This window comes from Mangifera indica, chromosome 9 (genome assembly GCF_011075055.1).
Source record: "Mangifera indica cultivar Alphonso chromosome 9, CATAS_Mindica_2.1, whole genome shotgun sequence".
Classification (NCBI taxonomy): domain Eukaryota; kingdom Viridiplantae; phylum Streptophyta; class Magnoliopsida; order Sapindales; family Anacardiaceae; genus Mangifera; species Mangifera indica.
In genome coordinates, this window is record NC_058145.1 from 8,069,413 (window position 1) to 8,087,952 (window position 18,540).

The 18,540-nt window shown below is 36.2% G+C and overlaps 2 protein-coding genes across 2 annotated transcripts; one reads left to right on the forward strand and one right to left on the reverse strand.

The window, feature by feature from the left end:
• The first annotated feature begins 219 nt into the window (after positions 1-219).
• On the forward strand, positions 220-4,439 carry LOC123224905 (receptor protein kinase TMK1). Its single transcript, XM_044648668.1, has 2 exons — positions 220-2,831; positions 3,664-4,439. The coding sequence occupies exons 1-2, from the start codon at positions 527-529 to the stop codon at positions 4,191-4,193; spliced, it is 2,835 nt and encodes a 944-aa protein (XP_044504603.1). The 5' UTR covers positions 220-526; the 3' UTR covers positions 4,194-4,439.
• Positions 4,440-6,273: 1,834 nt separating this feature from the next.
• On the reverse strand, positions 6,274-17,021 carry LOC123225807 (NADH dehydrogenase [ubiquinone] iron-sulfur protein 1, mitochondrial-like). Its single transcript, XM_044650077.1, has 5 exons — positions 16,508-17,021; positions 15,837-16,083; positions 14,413-14,707; positions 7,574-7,948; positions 6,274-7,340 (listed from the first exon to the last, which is right to left on the reverse strand). Exons 1-5 carry the CDS (start codon positions 16,908-16,910, stop codon positions 6,441-6,443), a joined length of 2,220 nt encoding a protein of 739 aa, XP_044506012.1. The 5' UTR covers positions 16,911-17,021; the 3' UTR covers positions 6,274-6,440.
• Between the last annotated feature and the right edge of the window lie 1,519 nt (positions 17,022-18,540).

The following is an 18,540-nucleotide window of genomic DNA, read 5'->3' on the forward strand; positions in this document are numbered from 1 at the left end:
AATTTATATCTTTATATTAAAAATTTTAATACTCTATCCGAATAAATTTAAATTTTTACTTTAAAAATTTTAATATTTTATCAATTTTACTAAATTTTAGAGTTTTGAAACTGTTTGTTATTAATCACTAAACTGATAAAATAATCCGGAAAAGAAATTTTGACACATAACAATCGAACATGAGTGGCTTCAACCTACAAGAGAGAATCGAATCATTACATATTAATGGAGTTATAAGAAGTGTGAAGTTTATAAGGAAAAAGCATGTGGGAGAATTGAATTTGGGCTGGCGATGATGAATGGCTTTACCTTCAAACATTGGAATGGATGCTATGACAGGTTTTTGATTCCCAGATTTGTGGTCCCCATTTCCATGTGCATTTCCCTATCCTTCCCTTCTTCTTTTACTTCCTCTTCTTTACACCTTTCTCTTTCTTTTTCTTCTTCTTCTTCTTTCTTGAAATCCAACTTTCTAACTCTGCAAACAAATACCCTTCTTTCGGTTGGTTGCTGAACATCTCTCAACATGACAAAACGACTCAGTTTTTGTCTCAAGAGCTTGACTCTTTTTCTCACCATTTGCTCAATCTTTGTCTGTGCAAACTCTCAAATGAACGAAACTCCTGACGCTCTAGTGATGTTAGCTCTCAAGAAAAGTCTCAACCCACCCGAATCCCTTGGATGGTCCGACCCAGATCCTTGCAAATGGAACCACGTGGTTTGTTCAAATGAATATCGGGTTACCCGTATCCAAATCGGCCACCAAAGTCTACAAGGTACACTTCCCTCTGACCTTCAAAAACTCACTGAACTGGAGCGCCTAGAGCTCCAATGGAACAACATTTCAGGTCCTCTCCCAAATTTAAACGGGTTAAGTTCATTACAAGTCCTAATGTTAAGTAACAATCAGTTTGATTCCGTTCCAAGTAATTTCTTTACCGGGTTATCTTCACTCCAGACTATAGAAATGGATAATAACCCATTTTCTTCCTGGGAAATCCCTCAAAGTATCAAAAATGCTTCAGGTTTGCAGAATTTTTCAGCAAATTTTGCTAATATTTCAGGTCAAATCCCGGGTTTTCTTGGACCCGATGTGTTTCAAAGTTTAACCAGTTTGCATCTGGCCTTCAACCAACTAAGTGGTGGGTTACCCACAAGCTTTACTGGTTCACAATTACAGTCTCTATGGCTTAATGGTCAAAATCTTAATGGTGGGATTGATGTCATACAGAATATGACATCTTTGAAAGAGATTTGGCTGCATTCCAATTCTTTTACTGGTCCTTTGCCTGAATTTTCTACCTTGAATGGATTGCAAATTTTGAGCTTGAGGGATAATTTCTTTACTGGTCCTGTTCCAGTTTCCTTGACGAAACTTGAAGCTTTAAGCATAGTTAATCTAACTAATAACTTGCTTCAAGGGCCTATGCCTGAGTTCAAAAGTTCAGTTTCATTGGACATGGTGAAGGATTCTAATAGGTTTTGTTTGCCAACTCCGGGGAGATGTGATTCCAGGATTGATACACTGCTTTTGATTGTGAAATCAATGGGTTATCCTCCAAAGTTTGCTGAGAATTGGAAGGGTAATGATCCATGTGCTGATTGGATTGGGATAACTTGCAGTGATGGGAACATTATTGTTGTTAATTTTCAGAGGATGAATCTTGCAGGTACTGTTTCATCTGAGTTTGCTGCACTTAAGTCGCTACAGAGACTGGTTCTCGCTGATAATAATCTCACTGGTTCCATTCCTGAGGAACTCTCCACTTTGCCTGCCTTGAAAGAACTCGATGTCTCGAACAATCAGCTATACGGAAAAGTCCCAGTTTTTAAGAGTAATGTAATTGTTAGTACCAATGGTAATCCTGATATTGGGAAGGACAAGAGTAGTTCATCTGATGGTTTTTCTTCAGGACGTCCAAAAAGTACAGGTTCTGTTAATGGTGCCAATTCTGGGAATGGTCACAAAAAGTCTTCTGTTTTGATAGGAATAATTTTGTTTTGTGTTATTGGGGGTTTCTTTGTGATTTCTTTGATCGGTTTGTTGGTTTTTTGTCTGTATAAAAAGAAGCAGAAGAAATTTAGCAGAGTACAGAGCCCAAATGCAATGGTGATTCATCCTCGTTATTCAGGATCTGATAATGAGAGTGTGAAGATTACAGTTGCTGAATCAAGTGTTAGTGTTGGTGCAATTAGTGAAACACGTACCATTCCTAGTAGTGAGCATGGTGACATCCAAATGGTTGAAGCAGGAAACATGGTAATTTCTATCCAAGTCTTGAGAAATGTAACAAACAATTTTAGTGAAGAAAATATATTGGGGCGAGGAGGCTTTGGGACTGTCTATAAGGGGGAGCTGCATGACGGGACAAAGATTGCAGTGAAAAGAATGGAATCTGGGCTAATTACTGGGAAAGGACTGGCTGAGTTCAAGTCTGAAATTGCTGTTTTGACGAAGGTTAGGCACCGACATCTTGTTGCTCTTCTTGGGTATTGCTTGGATGGAAATGAGAAGCTTCTTGTATATGAATACATGCCCCAAGGCACACTAAGTCAGCATATCTTTAATTGGGCAGAAGGAGGGAAACCCCTAGAATGGACCAGAAGGTTGACTATTGCCTTAGATGTAGCAAGGGGCGTTGAGTATCTACATAGTCTGGCCCATCAAAGCTTTATACATAGGGACTTAAAGCCTTCAAACATTCTTCTTGGGGATGACATGAGGGCAAAAGTTGCAGATTTTGGTTTGGTGCGTCTTGCTCCAGAGGGAAAAGGCTCAATTGAAACAAGAATTGCTGGAACTTTTGGATATCTAGCACCAGAATATGCAGGTACTTTTGGTTCCAGATTCTCTGCCCCATAATAATCTTTTTAGTCTTTCATCAATTCTTGCTGATAGAAGTTTAAAATTTCTCATCTGTACATATTTTAGAAGTGCATGTATATAGTTTTAAAATACTGAGAAAACTAAATTGATGAGCATGGACAGAGCTACTCTATGGTGTGGGGGAGACAGCGATGAACCATTATAAAGAGATTTTTCTTGATTGGAACACCTTTCATTTAAGAGTTAAGGGCATACCTTGCAATTGAATTTAAGCAAATTTTGACAAACAATTCAAGTGTTTACTCATTTGTATTTCTTACAAATCGTTTTATTTATTTCCATTTTTCTCGAAGTTTATCAAGTGCCAAATCTTCTCATTTTATTTCCTCTTTCTGTATGTTAGTTTGATTTTAGAAGTTATTTATATGCTTTTAAGTAGATTTGTTCTACTTTATGTATTGAACTAAAATAAATTAATGTTCTGATTAGATTTGTTGTGAATTTGTAATATTTGACCAACACCAGTATGACATGAATTGTAAAACTTGTAATATGCAAATATAAATCTAATAGAATACTACAAATACGATATTTGGTATGAATACCTATAACCAAGTTAAAATGTGTTCCGTCTGCTTTCCTCCTTTAGCTTTTCAACAAGATTTTATCCTTTCAATTTTGCAAAAAATTAACTTTCTTTAGCTTAATCATTTTGTTTTCTCGTCCTTGGTAGAGTTTTTTTATATTAGGACTTGTTGTATGGCTTAGTATGTGCATTTAGTTTTTAGTTGAATTTTCTTTCTGGTTTATTAATACAAACTCTCTCTTTCGTTCAGTGACCGGTCGAGTAACAACTAAAGCGGACGTTTTTAGCTTTGGAGTTATATTGATGGAACTGATCACAGGTAGAAAAGCTCTAGATGAGAGCCAGCCTGAGGAGAGCATGCACCTTGTAACATGGTTCCGAAGGATGCACATCAACAAGAACTCATTTTGCAAGGCAACTGACCCCACAATCGACCTTAATGAAGAAACACTTGCCAGTATCAGCACTGTAGCAGAGCTGGCAGGTTACTGCTGTGCAAGGGAGCCATATCAAAGGCCTGATATGGGTCATGCTGTGAATGTGTTATCTTCTTTAGTTGAGCTGTGGAAACCAGCTGACCAAAATTCTGAAGATATGTATGGCATTGACCTGGAGATGTCATTACCACAAGCACTCAAGAAGTGGCAAGCCTATGAAGGTAGAAGCTACTTGGATTCTTCCTCTTCCTCGCTTCTACCCAGCTTAGATAATACTCAGTCCAGCATACCTACACGCCCGTATGGATTTGCCGAGTCATTCACATCAGCAGATGGGAGATAAGAAGTGTTTGTAAATGGTGGTGATGGTAGTTTTGTGTGTTAATTCTTGTTAATGTTTAGTCGTGATCTTGGTCTGACATGAAATTTTTTCAAATTCTTGTTGAATATGTAATTTGAATGATGTTAATTGGTGTAAGAAATTTTGAAGTTCAAAAGAAGAGGAATTAAATGTTTCATCTTATGGCAGCTTGTGATCATTATGTTGTAACCGTCATTTTGGGTTTTTTAGTGGCCTTTCCTTAATCAATTATTTTGTATTTTGAGACAATATTACAAGAATAATATTGTTTCTCTCATAATATTATCCCAAATTTACTGTATGTGCAATGTGGCCAGAATTTATTATATGTGATATTGACTTAAATTAAATGATGATTTTATCACCCTAATTCAACCAATTTCGACACATACCTAGTGGAACTGAACTATTTGGTTTGGTTACTCCATCATTAGCTATCTGGTTAAACACTATGATATTTTAGATAAATCTTACACTGGTAAAGCATAAGAGAAATGTTGGGTCTATCTATATTTTGTTTGTGTATTCTAAATCAGTTAAAGATGAGAGAATTTAACTGGTTAAATAGTTTGTCACTCATTAAACTGTTAAAACATATTTTAACTTATAAATCGAAAAATAAAACTTTTATGAACTGTGTTTCTAAAGTGATTAATATATTGATAGTAGACCAGAGTATTAGACCGAAGATATTACAAACATCCATTAATGTAAGGATTAATTTGATATTGATTTGAATTTAAAAAATTTAATTTGAGATTGATGAAACACATAAATTGAGACTCAAACCTAGCTCGATTTGTAAAATTGAAATTTGAACTCAACTAAAAAACAATTTGCTTTTAAACTCAATCAAAACTAAACTTAAACTAAATTTAAATTCAATTATTTGAATTGACTAGAACTCAGTTTATTCATAATGCCAAAGGACTATTTTTCTCACCCAAAGTATGTCGTTATCTCAAATTTTATCTCGTTAACTTTGAAAGTCTCATTTACCTACTCATAGATGGTTAAAATTAACGGTTTCAAGGGTAAAATCATTATTTTATCTGTAATATTAAAAATAAATTAAAATTTAATCTTTTTTTTCCTCCAAAACCCTAAAAACTAACCATCTTCCCCTAGACAAAATTTTAAAAAATCACGTTTCCCCTTATCGGGTTTAGTTTTCAATCCTCGGCTCCAAATCCAAAGCCATCATCGGTGACGAAGCTTCTCGGATGCATCACCATGCTCTGGTGATCTCTCTCCCATCCTCTCGAACATCAATCGATGTAAATTTGACCTGGAAAGATGAAGGCGAAGATGTTGTCTTTGTTTAGGAAGAAGATTGTCTTCTTAGGAGGTGACGTTTGGGAAGACAAAGAGCTTCATCTCCTAACGAAGCTCTTCGTCTTTCCAAACCAGATTTGCGTTAGTTAGCATTCCAGAGGAGAGGAGAGAGATCGCCTGAGCATGGTGATGCTTCAGAAAAGCTTCATCACCAGTGATGGCGTCGGATTTGGTGCTAGAGATTGAAAACTAAACCATAGGGGGAAATGCCATTTTTTAAAACTTGGTCTAGGGGGAAATGGTTAGTTTTTAGGGTTTAGGGGGCATAAAAGAGAAAATTTTAAGAGGTTAAGGTTCCGTTAATTTTAACCGTCTATGGATAGATAAATGAGATTTTCAAAATTAACAGAAAAATCTTGAGATAATAGCATACTTTGGGTGGAAATAAGTCCTTTGGCCTATTCATAAAATTGAATATAATTCTTGACTTAACTCAAATTTAGTTCATTTAATCCAATCTGTAATTCTAGCCACCACACTTTTCTTATTTTAATCCAATATTTACTTTAATTGAATTGAATGCATTAATAAAATGGCTTTCTTCCTTTTCCCAACTTTTGGTTATGAAATGCACATTCTTTTTTTTGACGAATAAAGGAATAAAACTATGAAAAAACAAACAAACAATTCCAACGTTTCACAAGAAAAACATAATGAAAAAAAAAATATTTCCAAAATTAGCTACTGGAGGTTGTTTTCAAAGTGGAGCATAAAAACATATAAAAGATTGGAAAGAATCACAAAAAATTATGCAGAAAAGTTGTACAGTCAAAGGCTTTTACATTGTATTGTATAACAAATCACAGAAACCAGCCAAGTCTTATGTACTTTATTACAATGGTTTCAACGCTCCGCTTCCGTGGCACCTTATTGGATAAATTAAAATCCAAACATTCACTTCTTCAGTAGCATTGCACTGCATTGGGCCATGATTTTTGATGCTCTGGTTATGGCATCAGTCATGTAGAAATTCTCGATCGCACTACTGAATGGGGTCCAACTCATCTTTTGAGTGCACTCCGGCTTCAAAGAAGGCCCAAAGGTAGCTGATTCTCTCTCGTCCGTATGCAAGAGGTTTGGTGCCACTGTCCTGATCCGCGATCGGATGGCTCCTAGTGTATCATAAGGCAATCTCATTCCGGCCACCTCAGACAGTGCTCGAATAATCTTCCAATCGTCCCTGGCATCACCAACGGTTGGAACAGCGGGCAGTGTTTGTTGAGAGCAACCTTCTGTATTTTCATAGGTGCCCTCCTTCTCGCTAAAAGCTGCAGCTGGAAGAATGACATTGGCACGATACACACAACGGTCACCATGATGGCCCTGATAAACAACAAAGGCATCACTGGGAACCTTGTCCAAGTTGACATCATCAGCACCCACGAGGTACACAAACTTTGCAGACTCAAGGCAGTTGCTGGACTGAGGCACAAGTCCAAGATCAAGGGCGGCAGCTTGAGCAGCATTCAGAAGTAATACATTTAGCCCATTCCAGTCAGGTCTAATGACATTCCCATTTTTTGCAATGGTTTCAACAGCAGAGAAAATAGCATCCTTATCATCCCTCTCAAAAAGCCCAGCACCAACAATTATAACTGGGTTTTTGGCATTTGAAATGGCGGAGCTGAAGGGGTGATGGCCCTCGGCAATTTCAAGTAGTGTGTTTGGGCCTGTGCCAAGATGCTGGTGATCGTAATTGAAATCTGTTTCGGGACCGATGTAACCAACCTTGGCATTTGATGCTCGAACTGTCTTGCGGATTCTAGCATTTACCATAGCAGCTTCCACCCGTGGCTGGCCAACAATTAAAAAAGAAAAATAGATGGTTACATGACCAGCTCCAAAATTGGAAAAGAAGATATACCAACGTCACATTCTTCCTTTTTTTTTTTCCTCTTTGGATAAGAAACACTATTTCGGCACATTAAAAAAGTACTCAATTGAAACTCTCATTCAAAAGAAATTGCATAAAAACAATAAATAACATGATTTAGTTTGCATATGAAAAGTCTATGCCAAAGCAGTACCTGTGTACCAACCAAAAGAAACAGATCTGCCTTTTCAAGACCACTGATGCTAGTATTCATAATGTATCCTGACCGCAGATCAGCACTGGTTTGCATGCCATTTCCTTCACACCATATATTATTTGACCCCATTTTGTTTAACAAATCTTTTAGTGCCATCATGGATTCTGCATCAGATAGCTTACCAGCGATCCCAACAATTTCCTCAGGTTCAACTTGATGTGCAATCTCAGCAACCACAGCTAAAGCATCCCGCCAGCTCACAGCCTTAAAACGCCCATCAGCACTACGAATCATTGGATCATTCAGCCTCTGCCTCTTCAAACCATCATAACAGAAACGAGTTTTGTCTGATATCCACTCCTCATTTATGTCCTGAAACAAATCAGTGTAGTCATATAGTTAGGTTAACTAGCATCCAGTAGTGTTTAAAGACAAGATAAACCAAAAGCACCCAAACACTCATGATTTCCTCATCAACACAACAACCGAAAACAAAAACACAACAAGTCAACCCAAAACCCCTTTCCAATGGAGATGAATAAAGAAAAAAATGCGGCTGTTGAGTTGTATACGAGTTATATCTCTAAATTAGGAAGCTAATAATTAGGCTGATTGTATCTTTGTAAAATAGGAAAATACATATAATCTTTCCTAAAGTAGGATTTAGAATTTCATATAAATATTGATGTAAATTCATTCTTTTGATATATATATAAAATATTCTCAAAGCTATTCACATAGTATTAGAGCCGATATTAGGCTTCTAAGAATTTTTTTCAGTAATCTTGATTTATTTTCTGGCAAAGTCTATATCATTTTCCGACGTTCTTCTCTAGCCACTGTGTTTCTGTTCTTTTTCGGTGGCCATGTCTACACCATTGTGATCGAAACAACTTTGTCGACAATCTCCTCAAAAGAGAGCTGTCATTCACCTCCACACGCGCTGTCACTCGCCGTCAGTCTTCTCGGTAGCCTCCATCTCCGATCTGTTTCTCCGACAAGCGTGCAACGACATTGCCTCTCCTAGTCAACTTAGAAGACACCGACAAGTCAATCTGTGGTGACTGCACCGTCATCGGTCACCAAAATCGTTTGCACACGCCGATTGTTTCCATTTTGGATCGCCTTCTCCGATCTACTTTTCCGGTGCAAGTTAACTTACACCGTTGGCACCATTGAACTCAGAAGACTTCGATGAGTAATAACCTCATAGTCTCATCGTCATCCATCGTCGTCACCGACGTCGGAAAACCAAATAGTGTTGAATTTGCTATTTCTTATTAATGGCCAATGAAGGATCTTCGAAATCAGGTGCATTTACTCCATTTCTCTCATTTCCTATTATTACTACTGAAAAGTTATTAAGAAGTGTCAATTATACATCATGGTCTGTATCTATAGAATTATGGTTCACAAGACAAGGTTTAAAAGAGCATTTGACCATTAGAGCTACCGATTTAAAAGAAATTGAGATTGATAAGGCTAGTTGGGTCAAAATTGATGTTTTACTGTGTGGTTTGTTGTGGCAGTCTATTGACCCATCTCTCTATCCTATTTACAAGGCCTATAAAACATGCGTTGAAATTTGGAATCAAGCCAAATTACTCTACACTAATGATATTCAAAGGTTATATTCGGTCATCTCTAGTATGGGTAACCTGAAACAACAAGATATGAGTATACTAGACTTCCTAGGACAGATGTCGTCTTTAAAGACTGAATTTAATGCTATACTGCCTACTGGGAAGACTACAGCCGAGAATTTGACACAGTGCGACAAGTTCTTTATGGTTCTGACTCTCACTGCAATCAATCCTAATCTTGCTCCTGTTAGAGATCAAATCCTAGGTAGTGCAACCATTCCAACCTTAGATGATGTATTTGTTTATCTGCTCAGAGTTTCCTCTACTACAGAACCCTAAGTTACCAACTCTGCTGCCTTAGTATCTCGCACTCTGAACCACTTTAGAAAGCCAAGTGATCATGGGAGTAGAGGCGATTGTCCAAAATGCAGTTACTGTAACAGATGAAAACATACTCGAGAAAAATGCTATAAGCTACATAAGAAGCCTACACACAATGTTAAAGTTGCACAATCAGTCCCTCAATCAACTCCTCTTGATCATCGTCCAGAAATTTCAACAAGACAGCCTCAATCAATTACTCTTACAGGAGTCGATTACGAAGAATATCTTTAGTACCAAGCAACGAAACAATCATCTCAATCCTCTGTTGCTTCCTTTGCACAATCTGGTAACTCGATCGCTTGCTTATCACAGTCTTCCACTCTAGCACAAAAGTTGTAGCTAAAGCCATAAGACATACTAACCTGTTACCCACTCTATCTTTAGATTTTGTCCTTTATCTTCCTAATTCCCTATTTAATCTCGTTTCAGTTAGTAAATTAACAAAAACCTTGAATTGTTCTATTACATTTATTAATGATGTCTTTGTTATACAGGATCGAAATTCGAGCAAGACGATTGGCACAGGACGTGAGTCACAAGGGCTTTATCACTTGTCTCTACCTTCTTCCATTGCTTGCACTGCTATTGAGTCTCCAACTCTTCTCCACAACCGCTTGGGGCATCCTAGTTTATCCAAGCTTCAGAAGAGGGTCCCTAGTTTATCCAATTTATCATCTTTTGAGTGTGAGTCTTGTTAACTTGGGAAGCAGTCTCGTAGTTCCTTCCCAAGGCGTGTCAATAATCGAGCTTCGCCTCCATTTGAGTTATTTCATTCAGATGTGTGGGATCCTTGTCGAGTCAAGTCTACTTTAAATTTTCAATATTTTATGACGTTCATTAATGATTATTCGCGTTGCACGTAGATATTTTTAATGAAAAGTCGGTCTGAGTTATTTTCTCATTTTCAATCATTTTGTGTTGAAGTTAAAACACAATTTAATTTTTCTATACGCACGTTACATAGTGATAATGCAAGTGAATACTTTTCCAATCCTTTCACAAATTTCATGTCTTCACAAGAGATTCTTCGTTAGTCTTCTTGTGCTTATATCCCACAACAAAATGGGATTGTTGAGTGCAAAAATAGACACCTTATTGAAACTACTCATACATTATTATTACATTCACATACTCCTATGCATTTTTAGGCTGATGCAGTTCTCATTGCTTGTTATCTCATTAATTGAATGCCCTTTTCAGTATTGCAACATCAGATTCTTTATTCAATTCTCTTCTACTGGTCCTTTATACACTATTCCTCCATGTGTCTTTAGTTGCACATGCTTTGTACATAACCTTTCCCTAGGTCATGATAAATTATCTGTTAGGTCTATCAAATGTATTTCTTGGTTACTCTCGTCTTCAGAAAGGTTACAAATGTTACTCTCCTACGACACGTCGTTACTTTATTTCCACTCATGTTACTTTCTTTGAGTCCTCTCCTTCTCTTCATTTGAAATCCAATCTCTTATCACTAAGAGTTTTTCATTACCTATTTTTATTCCTACTCTCGATGTACATCCTACAGTCGTCCCACAATCTACACCCACACAAAATCTGGAACCTATTCCCCAAATAACTGACTGTCTAGCAGGTATTGATATCACTTCTATTGCTCCAACGACTCACTTCCTACTCCTGTATGTAGCCCGACTGAGGTCTTATCTCCTGATGACCAATTTCGTATTGTCAGTCGTAAAGCTGTAAGATCTTCTCGTAATCCTCATCCTATTTACACTTTTCTTAGTTATCATCGTCTATCCTCACCATATCATGCCTTTGTATCCTCTTTGTCCTCCATTTCAATTCCTAAATCTGTTAGTGAGGCTATTTCTAATCCAGGCTAGAGGCACGCAATGGTGGATGAAATGACTGCGTTACATCATAATGGTACTTGGAAGTTGGTTAAATTACCTTCAGGTCACTCCACTATTGATTGTCGTTGGGTTTACACAGTCAAGACTGGTCCTCATGGTACTATTGATCGTCTTAAGGCCAGGTTGGTTGCTAAAGGTTATACTCAGGTTTATGGTTTGGATTATGGTGACACATTCTCTCCAGCAACCAAAATATCTTTCGTTCGGTTATTCTTATCTATGGCTGCCATTTGTCATTGACCCTTGTTTCAGTTAGACATAAAAAATGCCTTTCTTCATGGTGAGCTTTAGGAGGAGATATATATGGAGCAACCGCCTGGTTTTGTTGCTCAGAGGGAGTCTGATTTGGTTTGTAAACTTCGACGCTCACTATATAGTCTAAAACAATCTCCAAATGCCTAGTTTGGACGCTTTAGTACAGTTATTCAAGAATTTGGTATGACTCGATGTGAGTCAGATCATTCTGTATTTTACAGACACACGTCGCGAGGGAAGTTTATTTATCTGGTTGTTTATGTTGACGACATTGTCATCACTAGTGATGATCATGAGGGTATTAATCAGTTAAAGCAGCATCTATTTGATCATTTCTAGACCAACGACTTGGGAACACTTAAATACTTTCTTGGGATAGAAGTTGCTCAATTTAAGACAGGTATTATTATCTCTCAAAGGAAGTATGTCTTGGATATCTTAAAGGAGACAGGGATGTTGGACTGTAAACCCATTGATTCTCTTATGGACCCTAATACTAAACTTGTGCCAGGACAGAGGGAGCCACTTGCAAACCCTGGGAAATATTGGAGGTTAGAAGGCAAACTCAACTATCTGACTATCACAAGACCAAATATCTCTTTTCCAGTTAGTGTTGTCAGTCAATTCCTCCAATCTCCGTACGATTCTCATTGGGATACAACTATTCGAATCCTGAGGTATATTAAGAAAGCACCAGGAAAAGGATTACTTAATGAAGATAGGGGTCATACTCAGATTGTTGGATATTCTTATGCTGATTGGGCAGGATCTCCGTCTGATAGACGCTTGACTTCAGGATATTGTATTCTTGTTAGTGGCAACTTGGTTTCGTGGAAAAGTAAAAAGCAAGATGTTGTAGCTAGATCTAGTGCAGAGGAAAAATATCGTGCTATGACATTGGCTACCTGTGAGCTTGTATGGTTGAAACAATTGATTCAAGAGTTCAAATTTGCAGATATATCACAGATGAAGCTTCTTTATGATAACCAAACAACACTTCATATTGCTTCTAATCTAGTATTCCATGAAAGAACGAAACATATAAAAATAAACTGTCATTTCATTCGAGAGAAGATTCTATCAAGGTGTATAGCTACCGACCATGTCAGCTCCAATGATCAACTTGCAGATATCCTTACTAAGTCTCTTAGGAGTTCTCGTATTAAATTCATTTGTAACAAGCTTGGTGCATATGATTTGTATGCTCTAGTTTGAAGGGGAGTGTTGAGTTGTATATAAGTTGTATCTCTAAATTAGCAAGCTAATAATTAGGCTGATTGTATCTTTGTAAAATAGGAAAATACATATAATATTTCCTAAAGTAGGATTTAGAATTTCATATAAATATTGATATAAATTTATTCTTTTGATATATATAAAAAATATTCTCAAAGTTATTCACAGCGGCATCTTGAAATTCCTTAAGCACCCCATAAAGAAGTGAGAAGGCAAACTACATCTCACAACTCACAATTGTTCCCTTCTCTTCCCAATAAAAAAGCCAAATATTTCTTTACAACCAAATAACCCAAACAATATCCAAAACAATGTAACTCCAAAGAGTTTTAGGTTTCTTTCCTCTCTCGAAATAATACTCCGCACAAGATATGCATTACAACAACTTGAAATATCCAAAGACATCTTAGCTTCTCTACAAGCTATCGCCCATAAATTTGAGACCAAAACAAAATATAGGAATATATTGCTATAAGAATTTGTACTTCTTTTACCATTTCACACCAGAATCAAAATAGGATACTATTATTATTATTCTTTTTTTATGGATGACATCACTTAATTTCGCATTGGGCTAAAGCCTACAAACGAATTTTGCATCGCTTAATTTTACAAGGATTTGGATGACATCACTCAATTGTTCTCTTCTCTTTTCCCACCAAAGGCTAAAGCCCACAAAAGGATTTTGCATCACTCAATTTTACAAGGATTTGGATGACATCACTTAATTGTTCTCTTATCTTTTCCCACCAAAGGGACCATTGTAAACCACATTTGCATCCAATCAGTTAGAATTGATGCCATTGTCACTTTGAATCATGACATACCATTGAGAATCTTTACACGAGAAAATCTCCAAAGTTTTTTGGCTACGAGAGCCTTATTCTTTTCTGACAAATTACAAGTACCAAGCCACTCTATGTACTTAAGCCTACAAGTCTACCTAATAAGATGAGAATCTTTGCTCCTATCACACCTTCCTATAAGAACTCCATTATCATTCTTTCTATTCTTGTTGCAAACCCAGCAGGAACCCGAACAAAGAAAGAAAGTAAACTGGAACAACCACTAAAACGTATAAATAAGGTTGAGTCTACCCCTTTTAGAAAGTTTTATTTGTTCAATATTTTAAGCAAAACTTTTTTGAAACCTATTCAACCCTTTCTGGCGTTTACATGCAATCCTTCAAAAAATGACTCAATTTGATCAGTAGAATGTCATCGCATATAACATTTATAATCAAATGCACTAAATATTTTGTCCCAATCAAATTCCTACTACATGACAATGGAAACCAAATAATCTGTTTGTTGGGCTTATTTCATTCTAGAAATGAAATCGCCAGCTTAACTTGCTGAAAATATAACGTTTGTCCATGGCACAAAAGTTGCATATAAAAGATAATGATCAGGTGCTTTGGTTAACAAAACCCCTAAAAAAATATAAAGAAAGTAAAAAGAAAAGAGAAAAACTAACTTCACATAAATTAGTGAAAATATACCTCATTTAATCGTGGAGTAATGCGCATAACCTCTGGACCTCTGCTATCAATTCTAATGTTAGATCCAACAGCATCAGTAACATCAATGCTCTCTGTTCCCTTTAACTCCCAATTTCGCGATTTGAATGCAAAAGGTTTTGATGTAAGGGCTCCAACAGGACAGATATCTATCACATTCCCAGAAAGTTCACTTGTCATAAGTTTTTCCACATAAGTTCCAATTTCCTCTCCACTGCCACGGCCTAAGATGCCAAGATCTTGTACTCCAGCCACTTCTGTTGCAAACCTGACACACCTGTTCGGCCAGAAATTAATTATGTATCAGAAGCCTGTACTATCATGACAAAAGAGCAAACACACTAAACTGACAAAAGTTATTATAGAAATCAACGACATGCTAACTAATTGCTAAAACCCATCAAAAGAGCAGATAGTATAAATTAAAATTGGCTTTGTAATCTTGAAGGGTTAGATTTTGGGAGATTCCAGTCTTGGTTAAAAAATTTAATGATCCTAGGCCCTATATTCTTCACTTTTTTATTTCTTTTCAAATTTTTATGCAGCTTTTCATCATAAAGCATTAAGATAATCTCCAAATTCTGCAAATTTGGATCCTTAGTTCAAACATTGACAAATGATAAGTATCTTCAAATAAATTTTATCTCCACAAGGTGAACGAAAAGAAAAAGTAACATAATTCTGATATATCAACATTTAATACTAAATTCGACTATTACTAAATATATATGAATTTCTCTAAGATACTATAGATTTACTATGCACATAAGGATGATTAATAGCACCTGACAAAAGAAAACAGATTAAAAAAAATGAATTTTCTAAAGCACAACTTTGAAGCAATCACACAAAGCCAAGGAGGAATATACAACAAACATTAATATATTTTTATCTTGAGACTGTAGCATATTGCACAAATAACCAAAAAAAAAGGCTATATCAAAATTAAATCATCAAATAAAGTAACACTATTGCACATGTATGTATCTGCTCAAGCTACCTAATTAAACTTGATAAAATTAACTCAAATTAAAAAAAAAAATCAAATAAAAGACTGCTTAAGCATATACATAAATATGTAATATTGTTACATCACTTGATGACCAAATTTGCTAATAGCACCAAGTTTTTTGGTTATCTGTACAGTATAATACAATCAATTTGGATTTCACAAATCATTTCATCACAAATACAAACTACCGAAAGCTCAATTGAACATTGTCAATTTGGTTGGTCCAAGATAAGACATTTTGTTATACTGTATTTTCGCCAACTACAGCTAATGACCCTTTGCCAAATAATAAACACAAAAAGGGAATTCCAAAGAAGAGCCAAAATTTTGAAACATACAACAAATAGTTCAACAGAAAACATTTGTAAGACAACTGATTTCACCATATTCTAACCTTGTACACTGGATACACCGAGTCATCACAGTCTTCACCAACGGTCCCAGATTCTTATCAACTACAGACCTTTTCATTTCAGTAAACCGGCCGCGATCAGATCCAAAGGCCATAGACTGATCTTGGAGATCACATTCTCCACCCTGGTCACAAATTGGACAATCCAAAGGATGATTCATCAACAAAAACTCCATCACCCCTTCCCGTGCCTTCTTAGCAACAGGTGTGTCTGTCTTAATTTTCATCCCTAAATATCATAACACTCTTATAAATAAAACCCTCCTCAAATGAACAGAAACATAGAGATCACGATATTAAACCCACTCTGAAAACTAAAACTCTTTAGGATTAAATCAATACACGTAGTTAAAAACACCAGCATATGAAAAACAATAACTTCAATGCACCAATTAATTTGAAAAAAAAAAAAAAGAGAGAGAGAGAGAGACAAACTCTACAAGATAAATCATAAAAGCCAGAAATGAAACAGCATACATAAAAATAATCATAATAAATAATTATTGATGAACTCTGATGACAAATTATAACCCGTCCCCTGATCCTAACATAGAAATATAATTAATTTCATATAATGATATATTAGAGAAACTTAAATAAAAAAATATAAAACATAAATTATAAAGTGATTATCAAAATAAAAAAAATCGAACCGGGAAGAGCAGGCATAGCACAAGAAGCAACAGGCTTGGGCGACTTCTCAACCTCAACTAGACACATACGGCAATTTCCAGCAATAGAAAGCCTACTGTGGTAGCAAAATCTGGGAATATCTACGCCAGCCACTTCACAAGCTTGTAAAACAGTAAAGCCCTTGGGGATTTTGACCGGATACCCATCAACGAACACCTCGATCGCATCTTCAGGATTAGGGAAGTGAACCTGGGCACCGCCGACGGGGGTTCGCGTAGAAATATTTGGTTGGGCGAGGGCCTCGGCCCCCGCAGATTCCGGTGATTGGAGTTCAGGTTTAGTGAAGATAGAGCGCGCAAACATGCTGAAATTGGGAGATTTGAGGGGCCTCATTGCCCTTGAAGCCAACAACCCTAAACCCATTGTTTTTTTAGTCTGCCTGCTCAGCCGTTTTGAGTTTGAGGAGTGAAATGTGGAGCGTTGCGTTTCTGTTGCTGATTGCAAAACTTGTTACTACTTCATTCGACTTCCATGTTTTGTTTGGGCTTTTGAATTTGGTGTACGTGGCCATTCTTATTTGAGCGGTTATGCGTGTAAATATTATTTTATTTTAAATTTAAAATTATTTAACAACATAATAATAAAATATAAATATAAATTTATATGTAGTTTTATTATTTTTATTTTTAACTGATTACAGTGATATATTTTTTTGTGTTAGATTTTTGTGTCAGCTTGTAAGCCTAGTTGTGACAACAGGCTAAAAGTGTCTCTTTTCATGTCATAGGGATGATGAATAATTCTCGTCCTCACCTTAACAAGCTATTGTTATATGTTTTCTCATCATGTTTTTCACACTTTAGCACCTCCATTGTTATCGTTTTCCTCCTCCTTTTCAAGATTTTCAGTCTTGGCATAGACAAGAGTGTTTATAGGACATACAAGCGAGGTGGGTTTGGAGCTTGCGGTTGCCATCCTCACCACGGACAATCCAGGGAATGAAGAGATGTTGGGGTCCACCAAATTTGACATTATCATCTTCATTTTAGTGGAAATAGTGTTGTGAGAGAGTGGTTGATGTAGGTTTGGGCTTTGTTGGAGTGAATCAGATGTTGAATTGAACTGAATATGTAGGAGAAGCTGAAGAGGAAAAGCAAGTGAGTGTACGGAAAGGGTTTTGTGAGGAGTGAAGAGACGAGTGTGGGTGTTGATATTGTTGCTACAGAAGTCATTTTTGGCTTTCTCTCAAGATTTGGTTGATGGGTTTTTTTTCAGTTTCAAATAGAGCTCAATTTAAGGAAACTATAGAGATAAAAGGATTATGATAAGGTTCAGTAGGAAGATATATACCCTTGTCCTTGCTCATGGGGCTCTTTTTATCTCTATCTTTGCTTATTTTGGGGACACCCAATATTTGTTCTACAAGGGAGAGCTTCAAGTATAGTGTTAATGAGATTTTTTGTCACTAATTGGCACATGCAATTTATAGTCTTACATAAGCATAATTATGGTGATTCGGTCTATTGTGTGATATGAGCAAAGTAAAAAGAAACTGAAAGAGACAATAAAATTTTGATATGATTCAATTCAATGGTTGGAAAATATATATCCACTATGTTACTATTTGTTGAGGTTACAAGATATCTTGAAAATATGTGAGAATGAAGAATAACTAGCTAGGAAATTCAGGCCTCTTTATGTCTACTTCTTTATGTATGTATGTATGTTTGTTTGGGTCTTCCTCTCCTCATATTGATTCTTTATATTTGCAAGGCTAAAAGGAAAGATTACATTCAAATAGGATTATTTGAGTGTTCTTAATTCAAATATGATAATGATGGTTTATTATTTTTTTAATAGAACTAAAATGAAATATTAAGAATAACGACATTATCTTGAGTTTTTGCTTGTTAACATAGAGACGAACATGAAAATTATTTTGTTGAAGTTGTGGAGATTTACTTTATAAAATTCTTGTCATTGTTATAGAGTTAAACATTGATATGCGATTCGAGATGAATGATGGACAAAAGATGTGTTTAATTATTGGTGC

Coding starts and splice junctions, on each gene's coding strand:
- LOC123224905 (XM_044648668.1), top strand. CDS start 527: ATGACAAAACGACTCAGTTTTTGTCTCAAGAGCTTGACTCTTTTTCTC. Junction 2,832..3,663: donor TCTAGCACCAGAATATGCAG/GTACTTTTGGTT, acceptor TCTTTCGTTCAG/TGACCGGTCGAGTAACAACT.
- LOC123225807 (XM_044650077.1), bottom strand. CDS start 16,910: ATGGGTTTAGGGTTGTTGGCTTCAAGGGCAATGAGGCCCCTCAAATCT. Junction 16,084..16,507: donor TGCTATGCCTGCTCTTCCCG/GTTCGATTTTTT, acceptor TATGATATTTAG/GGATGAAAATTAAGACAGAC. Junction 7,341..7,573: donor TTCTTTTGGTTGGTACACAG/GTACTGCTTTGG, acceptor ATTGTTGGCCAG/CCACGGGTGGAAGCTGCTAT.